This window comes from Lissotriton helveticus, chromosome 2_1, assembly GCF_964261635.1.
Source record: "Lissotriton helveticus chromosome 2_1, aLisHel1.1, whole genome shotgun sequence".
Taxonomy (NCBI): Eukaryota; Metazoa; Chordata; class Amphibia; order Caudata; family Salamandridae; genus Lissotriton; species Lissotriton helveticus.
The window spans coordinates 335,409,067-335,422,914 of record NC_136059.1 but is presented as its reverse complement, the minus strand read 5'-3'; the positions used below and the strand labels follow the sequence as shown (position 1 = coordinate 335,422,914).

Here is a 13,848-nt window from a genome sequence, read left to right as displayed (position 1 = left end):
CACATATCTTTGTTGAGGGCGAGGTTGGCCTCCAGAAGACCCGGTCTAGCGCTTTGTCATGTTCTTGGACATTCGACCCATAGACTAGAATGTCGTCGCTATAGTTTAGTGTATTTGGTATATGATGTATGGTCTGGCGGATAGCTTCTTGAAAGATCTCTGCAGCGGATGAAATACCAAAGCTAAGTCGTTTGTAGCGGAACAGCCCTAGATGAGTGGCAAATGTTGTTATGTATCGCGACTTCTCATCTAGTTCCAACTGGTGGTATCCTTTATTCAAGTCTAATTTGGAGAACACTCTTGTGCCATTTAAAGATGAAATCATGTCACTCAAGTGGGGTCCTGGATGACGTTCCCTTTCGAAGGCCGTATTGGGAAGCCTCACATCCACACACAGGCTCACCTTTTCGGGCGTGCCCTTCTTTGGCACGATGACTACTGTTGACACCCACGGTGTTGGCCCTCCCGTCCGCTCGATAATGTCTGTGCGTAGTAATTCTTGAATTTCGTCTTCCACCGCTTGTTGAAGGTGGAACGGCACTCGTCTGTGATGTTGTGCGACGGGACGTATCCGCTCATTGATGTGCAACCGGATCTGACACTTGTTCATTTTCCCAAGTCCGGTGAATAGTTTGGGGAATTTGTGTATGATGTCCGGATCATCGCTTACCCAGTATAAAATTTCAACCAGCCAAAGACGCTCCGCGGTGGGCAGACTGAGGAGACAGTCAGCCTCCGGGCCTTCAATCACATGGATATATGCCGGCACAGAGGTGTTTTTGTGCTTGAGTGTGGTTGCAAATTTCCCCAAGCAAGGGAGGGGTTTCTTTGACATCCACGTGAACACTCTGACATAGGCCGGGCTCAAGGTAGGTGGCGGTCTCATTTTGTTGTATTCAGTCACAGGGATATAGTTCAGCTACGCCCCACTAGCCAGTACAAACTTGGTTGCATGGGTTCCCACACTTATGTCCAGTCTGGGGTATTTTTTTAATTGATCTGGATCAGCTACCATGCAGACATATTCATCGGTGTACACCGATTCCCTAGATGCTGACCTGGATCCTCTGGATGGGGACCTTCTCTCCCACTGGGACCTGCGAGACTCTCTGCTGGAGTGTGAGGAAACAGAGGATGACTCCGGCCGATCCTGGACTGCCTTCACATGATGCCGCCTTGTGTCAGGACGAGACGATCTCGTCGTCTCCTTCATCCTTTCTTTGCGGTATTCTCCACACATAGCCTCAAAGTGATTTTCTCTCCCGCATTTTCGACACTGCTGACCAAGTGCTGGACATACATCAGTGTGTGGAAAGTCGTATCCGCACCGATAGCACTTGCAGGGGCGATCTCGTTTCTTGTCTCCACGGCCAGACTCATGGCGTCTGCGCCCTGTGTAATGTTGACGGAACGATGGCCTGGATGTCCGGCGTCGATCTCGAGAGTGTCTGCGAGTGTCCTTGGCTTGTACACGATGCGCTTGTTCCCGCCTCTCACCATGCCCCGTCTCCATTTTTCTAGCATGTTCCTCCGCTTGATCATGTATCCGGGTCATCTCTTCAATCTCATCAAGGTTATGACTTTTCCGTAGTAGTCGCCTTCTGAGAGTTTCTGATTGACAACCTTCAATTATTCGCAATCTTATGGCATCTTCCGTGGAAAACGTATCAAACCCACAATATCGAGCCAGTCGTCGTAATCTCATTATAAATGTATTCATCAATTCCTCCTTTTCTTGACGGGCTTGGTGGAACATGTACCTTTCATAATCCACATTTCTTTATGCAAAAATCTTTTATTTAAAGCATCTCGCACCTTGACATATGATCCTGTTTCGGCAGTCGGTAATTCCTTGATAAACTTGCTGACTTCTTTCCCGACCAAATTGCGTAATGCAATTAACTTTTCTTCTTCATCCGTGACTTTCGATCCTTTCATATAGTCCTCAAACCACTCCTGCCACCTTGGCCCCATACCCCCTCCAGCTATCAGGGGCAGTGGTTCAGGAGGACGCAGATATGAGATACCAGTTGTGATTGGCGTGATTGCCGCCGCGTTCCGTTGCGGTGACGTAGCCATCTCCGATTTATGTCTTGGTCCCTTTGCCTTTCCTTGTGCTGGTTTGTCACTCTTGCGTTTGTTTGTGCTTGTTTCTTACTTTGTCTCTTGTTTTTGCCTGGGCTTATCTTCTGTTTTCTTTTGCATTTGCGTGTGCTTGCTTCCTTTGGTTGTTGCCTTTGCTTGTTGTCTGCTTTTCTTTTGCAGTTGCTCATGCTTGTTTTTCATTCTTCTCTTGCATTTACTCGTGCTTGTTTACATTTACTGTTGCCTTTGCTCGTACTTGTTTACTTTTGCTGTTGCCTGACTGCAAGATGGCCGCCCTATGCTCTGAATAGGGATTGGGGCTCACCGCCTGACTTCAAGATGGCCACCGCTATGGAAATCTCGTTTCCCACGAGATCTTAGGCTCATTCACTCCTGCAGGCTCACGCTTCCACCGGGGCTCACCGGCAGCCGATCTCTGCAGCAGACAGCACCTCCACACGCTCCTCGGACCTTGGAGCAGCAAGTAAAATCGGGGTGGGCTCCCAATCTTCTTTATTTATCCACACCACGCAACTTCGCACATTCAGGGTGGGCACCAGAATCCAGCGCTCGACTGCGCAATTCAACGGGCAATTTCAGCGCTTCACTCACTGGGCTTCTCCCGCTTGGGCTCCACGCGATCGGCTGATCGCGGAGCATCGAGCGCTTACCGCTGGCCGGACACTATCGGCGGCGGTCTCCTGCGCAGCACACGTGTCGCGACGGCGACTTTCTCGGCGTGCTGTCCGGGGACGGGTCACTCGTTGTCAGGGTTCAGGGGTGGCAGACTGTAGCGTCGTGCTACCAATAATGACGCTACACAGTATTCACTTCTCACGAGCTCTTTATTGTACTTCTTTACTGTTCCCCGTCCCTACTCTAACTAACCCTTTCCTGTCGCCGCTCCTCCTCTTCCTCTGTCCCCCTAACTCTGCCCACCATCAACTAGACTGCACACAACCCTACATCTCCTATCATCTACAAAATGGCAGTGGCGGGAAAAATTAACAGCCCCCCTTTGTGACCAAGGCCTTCAATGATGCTCTGGTGAAAGGTCTCTTTCCGTCCTTCTTTCTTCCATGCCTTGGTCTCCAGCCACAGGAATGCAGTCAATACAGTTCCACTGTCTGGGAAAGCTGTATACCTTGTGCTGTGCTAAACCGTGGAACTCATTCTGTATTTATATTGAATGGGACAGCAAAATAACTGATTTTCAGTTACAACAAAATTCATTCTACTTGTAGAATTTTAGTTACGCAAGTGAATTTATTTCACCTTGTAAGTCACAATTTCAATGAAAGATAAATCACTGAAAGTGCGTAGCCACCTCCAAGTGATTAACAACCATAACCAAACAAAAGTTTTTTTTTTTGCTTTAGCATTCAATATATATATACAGAATGTGTTCCATGTGAGCTATTGTATGAGTTTTGGTTAAAGACCCAAGTTTGCATGGACGTTTTGGGTTGCTCTTTTCTTACTTAGATATGCTAAACCAGGGGACATACAAAATAGATCCCTCGGGTCCAGGTACTCAGACTTTCACTACACATAGCCCTATTATCATTCATGTGCTGCACATACAAGTGCTCGCACACATACAGAATGTCAGTCCAAGGATCTAGTGTTCACACAACAGCAGACTTTACAGAAGAGGAGCCAGTTGACCACACTCTTTTTGAGAAAGAGAAAAGGGTACAGTTACACTAATGTTTCATAAATAACTCATTTTTGCCACCACAGCTTTATATGATTCAGCCAGGGCATGGACTGTAATCCAATTTCCTCTAAGAAGCCATGCTTAGTGCACTGCACCCCTCTAGGTCACAGTCCAGAGTCTGGACCCAACATTACCAAGGACAGGACTAGGTCTGTGCACACATGCTAGATAAGTGGGATGCCAGGGACAAACATAAAGTCAGGATACCTTTTTTATATGCAAATTGGGACTCAGTGCAGGGGTACACATTCATCTACCATGTAGATGTCATTCCAATCTCAGTATAAAGGTCAATTTGCTAACATTTTTATAAGATAAATCACAATAGGGTTGATAAGAGAGAACGGAAGAAAATGTAACCAATTTAATTTTAATGGTGAAGGGCAACGAATGTGACATGTCCATGTGCATTTTGATCATACAGAACATATTAATCGACTGTCTCCTATAGCAATAATTGATCATGAGGTATTCAACAATGAATGGTCTGACATAAAGTTAAGGTACTCTGACATCAAGCTAGGTTACCAGAGGAATATGAACTTACATTTAATTTCAAGGACAAAGAAATGAAACAATCACATGAGCACACATAAGTGTAAACAGCCACGTTGAAAGCACCTGTTGTGGAACCTAGTAAAAACGATCCCATGAGCGCCTAGTAGTCATAAACAAAACAAGCCAGCGCATGAAGTAAACACAAAAACTTCTTATTACACGAGCAGAGGCACGCCAATAAAAAGAGTGTTCCGAAAGTATTGTAAATAATATGAAGAATAAGAGCACATGTAACAGGGGTAGTCCGTATCGGAGGTTACAAGCATGCAAAAGGAGGGACTAGTAAGCCATTTCACCAATCAAATGCTGGAATTTATGAAGGACAGTAAGACGAACCAATGAAAAAGATGGGCAGTTCTTGAAGCCCATAGAGTCAATACCACATGTCTTGAAGATAGCACATGCATGCTGCTTTGACTCGACCTAAAAACCCAGTTCTTACAGTTGAGGCCCAGCAACTTCTGATAGCCATGCGTTTCTCCGACCTGGATGGCTCACAAAGGATTTAATACTACCCTTTTTTTCTATTTTGCCCCCTGGGCATGTGGCAACCTTCCCTTTTTTTCGTGGAGCCAAAGTTGTATCATTTTCATTATCTATCCATCATGCAATATGGTGTATTAGTGTGTATCTGTTTGTTGTTTGGCATATGCAGAAGTACAGTATGCTTGGGAGGGGGGTACTGCATGGGGAGGACAGCAACCTGCATTCCTTTCAACACAGGCATGTGTGTGCTCTGTTGTGTTGACAGGGCTAGAAGTACAAGAATAAAGAGGGATAAATACTTCATGCCAGGATACATTACCTTCCTGTACCCCGATCTTACTGTTCCCAGATAATAAAGTTTTAAAAATAATTTTACATTTCAAATATGTGCTTCCTTTTAAAATAATGGCAATACATTTTGGCCTGTTAATAATTCGCTGACTTCGATAGGATCTTCATACGAAGAACCCCTATTATAGCTGTTGTGTATATATATATAATCATAAAAAAACAGGGAAAACTCCTATAATTGTAATATTCATATGGCCTAAATGTTTAAATTTTTTACTTCCATGTTGCCCGTGTCACTAAAAAGATGCGTATAAAATTAGTCTGTCGCACCCTCAAATGGTGGACTTAGTCAATGTTCCTTTCCCGCTCAATAGATAGGTACCTACACACACTTGCAGGCACTGCCTTCAACTGGCCATGCTAGTACTCACACATTGCCAGCTTGCACTTCCAGCACTATCACACACTGCCAGCATCCACCTGGTGTCACTAGAATCTACCCAAAGTGTCATCAAATGGATCCTTTCTATACATACTCTTTTACAATCTGTTTGAGCACCTACTTCAAAGACTACCTATTAATTCATCAGCATTCACAGATACTGTCTGCTCATTCATCAGGCCTCTCTATTTATATATATATACATATTGGATTGCTTAAGGGGCCACGGTGCGAAATCATGTCGACGATACATGTGGGGAGACTGTTTTGAATATGGACATTACCTGCGCTTCACGGTCCAATGAGGGCTGAAGAGACTAATACTTACCGCATCCCATTTGGGCAAGAGGTGGGCAGCATGACACTACGAATCCCAGCAGGCGTTTGAAAAATGAACTAAGATCCCATTGGAGAAAGAATATTTAAATAAAGTGTCCGCTGACATACTAATCACTGGAGTCAGCCTATGATTATGGAATCATCCATAACGCGTCAGGCTCATTCAGAGGTTGGAGTGCTGGCGGTGCCTAGAAAAAGATTTCAGTCTCCCGAGTGCACCCTCAAGTGTTGAGCACTCGTATGGTAAAATATATATATCTACACGCGTACAACCACTGACTGCCACCAGCACTTGCTATACAAAGTGGTAGTCCGTGCCTCTTGCACACACTCAGTGAGTGTCTCTGGCATTCACATGTATTGCCAAGCAATGCTTCCAGCACTTATTAACATCCTACTGGCTCATGCTTCCAGCGCTTTCACACTGTATGTTAACATCCTACTGTCTCCTCTCCTGAGCCTTAATACACAAAGCATGGCTATGTGGAAAGTGTTGGCTGAGGAGGAAGATGAGTACGAGGTCCTTGTAGACAAAGAAATGGCAAATGGCATAATGCAAGGTCAAAATCAACATATTTCCACACCTTACCCCACAAACTCCGAAATATATACCTGGGGAGACTCTCCATCTGGCCAAGACGTGAATACCCTGACGCCTCGTTTATACATATGACATGCCATTGCTGAGTACTGGTAGAGGCTAGTGGCAGGCTCCATTCCGACTGTCTCAGTAAAGCTGTGTCTTCTTGGCATTGAACTAAAGCCCACAAACGATATTATGAAGTACATCTTTGGTGTCCTGGGGCTTTACTGGAGAAGTACAGGATATCCATTCTGAAGCATCCTGGGAGATGACTTTAAGAGAATGGTTCGTAGCAGATAGGTTGCACATAAAAACCACAATGGAGGGATATGAGAGTTATAGCAGGTTGTGTGCAGATGATAAAGAAACTGTCCAACCAGACAGACGCAGGAAATAAAGAATACTCCGGTACCTGGGGACGCCTGTAGTTGGGAGAGAAGAGAGGAAGACCACATTAGCAAGTAACAGACATTAGGAAAGAGAAACAATAGACAAGACTATACAGGGGCCACAATAAATAATTTGGGAAGGAAGAAGTAGGTCATGTTATGCTCAACTCAGATTTAAATGATAAATGCTATATAGCCTACATTTTACCTACCGCTTCATATAGCACTTGCAGCAATGTGGTACGACATTTTTATGTTGTTTTGTAATAGTTATCATTGTTTGCAAGATGATAAATACAAGTGATAAAAAGGTGTTGACTGTTGAAGAGCCCGATAATTAATCCTTTTTCTAAATGGAGGAGAGTTGGGTGAAATTGTGTGCCAGAATGGAGGAAAGGTAATTTTTTCAATTTTTTGGGGAGCTGCAGCTACTTGGGGTTCACTTTGTATGCGAGGCAAAGGCATCAACCCATATGCAGTATGTTGTGCTGATTAACACTGAAGTAGTTCTTCTATTTCCAAAAGGAACACGCTGAAAGAACAGAAATGGCATAGGAGCTAGTCACTTACTCTGGTGTTGAGGTTGATTGAGGAATTTCAGTATGCGTTTTATGGATGGGAGCATCTGAGCAGCTTCTGCCGCAGGACCAAAGATATAAAGTAAACGGGGGTCCTGAAAACAGCTACTGTGAGTGCCCACACACTACAGGGAAACTGTGACATGCTTCTCTTAATTGCAGGCAGCATTGTAGAAATTAACAGCCTACTTATTACAAATGAAAGTAATTGAATAAATAATAGTAGCACAAGCTGAAGCAAAGTTATTGATCTGCAAGCAAGCTGCTATTATCAAGCAGTGCAGTGTTTCTCGAATGGGTCATGGTAGGTTTATAGAGTGCAGGTGGCGGGGAGGAGGCATGGGTGGAAAAATTTCGAGGATGCTGCAAGGACTTAAAAGACACAGAAATATGACAATCCCGGTGTCAGAAATAGTAAGATACTTTTCTTGATGTCCCCAAAGCAGGTTCAGCAGCAGGCAGAGGTACTTTGGAGAAGTTGTGTAAGTGGCGCTGGAGCGAGAATCAGCTTTAATTTGAATTTTTGGTTTACCATCATCGGGGCAAATTCCCACTCTAATTATCTTTTCTGGGGCTGCATGAATCTTTGCCGTTGTTTTTGAGAACAGGAGAGCAATGCATCAGATAAGTGATCATACATTCATTAGTTTCTTTTCAGTCAATAAAGAGAATTTGGCATGAGCTGAAGGGTTTTTATTAATCAGAATCTTTTAGTAAATAGTCTATTGTGTTTACTACATCAGAAGATAAATTCATTAAGTTTAGTCATTAGAATCTTATTGGATATCAATAAGCAATACATTGAATAAAATGCAATAAACAGCTTCCCTAAAGGAAAATAATCTGTATTCTAAGAGAATAGGAGAAAGAAGTCCGTCAGAACCCATAAAGAGTTCTAGTTCAAGAGAGGGAGAAAGAGCATAACGCTTCAGCATTAAAATCAGCGGAATAGATCAAACATATCAAATCAGAACTTTCCATAAAGAGAGGTTCAAGAACGTCCATAGAGTCTCAAAGCAAATGTCATAACGTCTGGGTAAAAGGCGCTGGACAAAAAATTGTGCAAAAAGATGTGGTAACCTACTGTAGGAACACTCATTTATATAAACAACACATTTAATGATGCTTCCGCAACATTTGTTTCTTCCATCTCGTGTCAGCCATTCAGCGTTCAATGCTGTCCTGGGAGCAGAATCACTCCTCTTCTCACCAAGAATACAATAGTCGTCAGACAGCAGAGTTAAGTTTACATCTACTTGTAGCAGTAATGACTTAGTGTGGGTCAATGTCGCATTCAGATTCACTTTCCCATGTATTAGACTACACTTCTAACCTTGTATAATATCAAGTATCTAAACAATGATCTATGTAGAAATGAAACATGTACATACAAAAAGAAAACATTCAGCAGTAAGCATTTACTGAAAAGAAAACACAAGTTAGTTGGAAGGGTCAAGATCCGGTTTAAATGCTGATTCTGTGTGACTTCTTAATTTCCCCATTAAAAGACTTTGTTTAAGTAGAAACATTCTGTAAAAATATATTAAACTTTTAAGTAACTTTTACCTATTATGAAAAGTAGTTCCATGAAAAAGGCAAGAGTTAACCATTAGTTATAAATGCATTCTTTATCCATGTCATCTCCTGGTCAAGAAATAAACATTTTATGTATGTTTAAGTATTCTAAGCAAATCAATTTTCCGAGCAGTGTTGAGCCATTTGAGGCCTATTACGTGTAAATATTATGGCTTTTGGCAATTTTTCGCATTTTAAATATTTTATTTTCATTAAAGCTTGTACTTTAATACTCTAAATGTATTATTTATAAACTATATTACTTTGCGTTTTAATCGAACTCTCTCTCAGTGGTTATGAGACTAGCAAACTGAGAAACCATTTCTAAATGTATGGAAGTAAAGTACACATCCCTGTTAACTGGGCGAGTTAAAGGATGAAGCACAAGGTTCATATTTTAATGCAAAAGGAGAAATGGGTAGAAAGCTAGTGGGAATTATTAAAAATAATACTTTTGATCAGTATTCACATCATAAATCATAGAGGGGCAAAAAGGTTCTGCTTCATTGTTTTTCAGACACTCTGTTCATCACCACCCCCTTTTCTGAATCGTTTTTGGCCACTATAGGTGTGGCAGGGTATACTCAGACATGAGTCCCTTGCTCACTGCTCCATCAGGATTCAAGCAAGCCGGGCCGACGAGGCTGAAATGCCAGAAACCGGTCCCCGGTAGCTTGTCTCCTTTCTGGTGAAGAATTGGCTTGGTAGTTTGGTCTGCCCTGTTCCCATGATGCACTGGGCCAGGGACAGACTAATTTGCATATAGCCAGGTTCTGAGCTGGGATGGGGCAGTGAGCTAAATAACGGTGATGGATCAAGCCCTGATCTTTGGACTGGGTAAGAGTGGTCTGCTTAATTCAGACACTCTGTTCATCACCACCCCCTTTTCTGAATCATTGTTTGGAAGAAGCAGGAATTTCGGGCCTGGCTTTGGAGTGGTTTAGATCCTTTTGTGTCTCCACTCCCCCTTTTCTATCCCAGGAACGACCTATCGAGCAGGGGGTACCTCAGGGCTCGGCGCTAAGCCCCACATTGTTCAACCTTTATGTCCAGCCACTGGCTGCGGTCGCCAGGCAATGGGAACTCTCAATGGTCTCATATGCGGACGACACGCAGCTTGTGGTTGCTCTGGCGGATGGCACTACCCTGAATGCCTCCAGGTTTAGAAATGGTCTGACGGCTGTGTCGGACTGGATGACTGCTAATTACTTGCAATTAAATGCCAGTAAGACAGAATTTTGCTAGTCGGCAAGAATACCAATCTCTGGGGTGAGCACTGGTGGCCAAATACTTTAGGCAAGGCCCCGGAACCCAAGAGGGAAGTAAAAAACCTAGGGGGTGTGGATAGATTCCTCCCTTAGCTTTTGTATTCACACTAAAAAAGTGGCAGGGACTTGTTTTGGTCTTTTACGGGGTCTTAGACCTATTTTGAAATTCTTCGATCCACCAACCCGCCAGCTGATAGTCCAGTCGACTATTCTCTCCCGCCTGGATTATGCCAGCTCCTTGCTTCTGGGGGCCAACCAAGCAGAGATCATGAGGATGCAACGTATACAAAACGCGGCGGCCAGAGCTCTGGTAGGACTTCCACGTTTCCATCCTATTGCAGGTACTATTCGAAAACTGCATTGGCTCCCTGTGGCAGAGCGGATCCAATTTAAGACTTTGTCTCTCTTTTAAGATCCTGAAGCTTGCTACACCTCAGATGCTCTGTACTCTGTTAACCCCGTATGTTCCTCCGCGAGCACTGCGCTCTCTTGGGCAGCAACTGGTAGCGGTTCTGCGGGTGAAGCGGTCCCGGGCGAGCGGTCTCTCCTTCCCCTATCTCGCAGCCAAACTGTAGAACTCATTGCCGGTCCAAATACGAGGCTTAGAGGATTTGCTGACTTTTAGGAAGGCCATCAAAACCCACCTCTTTCCTTCAAAGTAGGCTTCTGGCGGCTGTTATGTTGAGTTATGTTGAGCTTCTCGCCGCGGCAGTTAGTTCTTCTTGCTGTTGAAAGCGCCGGGATGCCCCTTGGCTGGGGCAGCTGAGCGCTATATAAACCCCTATAACATAACATAACATAACATTATGGAACACAATTCAATGGCGGCTGCAAGAATATTTAGTATTTAAAATATTTGCGCGTTGTTCAGATTTGAATATTTTCTATTTTTGCATATGGAACTGACACGAGATGGGAGGCACTTAATGGCATAGTGGTTTAATCCCCTGGACCACGGAAAGATAGTTTTCTAGGCAAGACAATGTGAAGGTTAAAGATGGTGCTTAATGACTGATTGAATTGTATGAACACCCGTGTCTGAGGTGGGGAGCGGAGATCTCACAGCCAGAAGCCCCTTAAGGGCAGGGGCCCAGGAGGGATGAAGCCGTTCCTTAGTTTGTGTCAAATTCGAGCTCTGGCTAAGGTATTAGATGCCTGGTGTTGGTCCTCACCATGATGTGGGCTGAAAGGGCCCCTGACATATTTTATGATTGTGCACTCATTGATTTAGGCACACGTGACCACATCAGCATTTAGAGTGTGATGCCTTGCTTTAGGTGGGGTCACATAAAGGGTTTATGAACAATAGTTTTCTATAAACCCTAATCATTGTTTTAAAATCTTGTCATTACCTGCCATCCACCATGTTATGGATTAATGCACTTTTTTGCCTTCACAGATCTCCCTGGTTCGTGCTGCTTTTTGTTCATAACTTTTTAAGCAGTATAAAGCAACAGAAGCTGTCATGCCCTTCTCTACACAGCCTGACACTGGGCAGGACGCGTACATCTTAACTGCGTGCCTCGACAACGTCAGGAATCTCTCCAATATCCTCAAAGCCATCCACTTTAAGGACCACGCAACATGTTTTGCGACCAAGAACGGACTCAAGGTGACTGTGGAAAACGCAAAGTGTTTGCAGGCAAATGCCTTTATTCAGGTATGATCTAACACATGTTTTCAAGTCGGTGCTTTGCAGAAAATGCTGACACGAATGCATTATTTTTGGGCACGACCAGGACGTATAACGCATGCAAAATCCATTCGCTCTTTCTAGATAAAGAGTCAAACATGACAGTTTTATAATTGTTCAACATTACAATGCTTCTCAGACAGATAAGAATGACCACCTTCCCCTCAGGCTTTATAGGGAGTCCAGCGTCCTATAGAGGAGAGTGCCATGGGCACTGCCAGGCCTGTTAGTTTCTCAATTTGCACCTCAATTAAAGTGCGATTTTATAGGTCGCCCCAGCCGAGGTTATGAACATGCAGAGCATGCCTGATCTGCAGGTAGCAATAGTTTCTCTTTGTCAAATCTAAGTTTGTCTGTCATTCAGTAAAGAATGTCAACCTGTTTTTCATACCATGTTACTTTGTTTGGAAATACCAACAATATTCCAGGCCTTTCAGCTCTGAGGCATCTCGGAGTATGGCCACTGCCTATGAAGGGGTTTCCTTCATTAAATTACATTTTCATCTGACCAGCGTACTCACTTCTGTCAGTGCCCTGTTCACGGTAGCAGTTGATTGTAGTAGTGTTGATTCCAATTCCTCTCGAAAGCATGTTTAGGTTTGTTTTATTACCCATGGCCAACTAGATAAGGCAGGCAGAGAGTTGTTCTTAGGGAAATATGCTAAATCATTCACAAGTACTAAATGGGCAGACCCATAGTTGCCCAGCACATAGAGTAAATAGATACCCCTTCATGTACCACTCAGCCTGATAGAAGGGTATCCTAAGTGTAGCATGCACTTCTTTAAAGCATGTCGCAGGGATTACATAAAAATCTTTGAAGGCGTATCATTTTGAATTGGTGAGCCCTGCCCAAACGGAATAGGTGTAATTTACCCCAGAATACAGTATCTGCTCTGAACTTGTCTATGAGGACTAAAAGGTGATGTCAAATAAACTGTTGCTAGGACCTCTGTTTTTTTCCCATATGCACATCCTGGAACTGGTCTTTTTCTACATTGATAATATATCTTCGCAGAACCGCCAAAGGTCTACACAAAATAGTGTAGACGTGGTCGAGGTAAAATATTGGGCACCCCATGGTACATAACCTAACACTCATGAGCTGGTTCATTTGATGTACCTTATGGGGACTGGTGGCCACTAAACAAGGTGGATTTAAAAAAAAAAAGACTTGGTTGAGGTTATATTGAGCACGGAGCGTGGTTCAGAGTCATAAAATTCATGCAATACCCCGAGTATCTTGAATCAGGGATCCTCAATTAACAGAAGGATATAATCTGCATCGAATGATAGTCACTCAACAATACTTTCCTTCAACCAAAACCCTCCGATCAAAAATGCCCAACCGACCCACAGCTCGAATGCTTGAACATAATTGTGAATACTAATGTAGAAAAAGGACAGCAGCCCTGTGTCTGTTCCCCTACCCAGAATGGATCTGTCTAATAAGGTTCAAGTTGACCGTTACAGTGCGTCCATATAGAGCAGTTGTCCTTAACCTTTTGACTTCTGTGGACACACCTAGATCATTACTGGAATCCAAGAGACCCCCACTGAGTCATTACTGGAAGATGGGCATCTGGTTGAAAGCGATTTCTATAATTTGAACCTCGAAACAATACACACAAATCCCGAAACATTGGTACATCAAAGTATTTTATGTAATTCACAAATCTAGGAAGATCAACATTTACATTTTAATGAGAAGGTTGGAGCTTTTCTAAATGTTATTTTTAATTCTAAAGGACGAAGTGATATGATAAATTCCAGCATATCACTTTGTCTTTCTTGTTCCTAGTGTATGCTCTCTTCTTGTTGGTGCTTCAGTTGAGGCCACC

General features: G+C 43.5%; 1 protein-coding gene across 2 annotated transcripts in view; it reads left to right on the top strand.

Annotated features, from left to right (window-relative positions):
• The window catches only part of RAD1 (RAD1 checkpoint DNA exonuclease), a 79,058-nt gene that overhangs the window by 9,479 nt on the left and 55,731 nt on the right, over window positions 1-13,848 (top strand). For both annotated transcript variants that reach the window (XR_013607010.1, XM_078674929.1), the window contains exon 2: window positions 11,714-11,974. Coding sequence is in view for 1 of the 2 variants with exons in the window: in XM_078674929.1 (XP_078531055.1) it covers window positions 11,780-11,974 (195 nt within the window). In the remaining variant the exon portion in view is untranslated. The remainder of the gene's footprint in view (window positions 1-11,713; window positions 11,975-13,848) is intronic.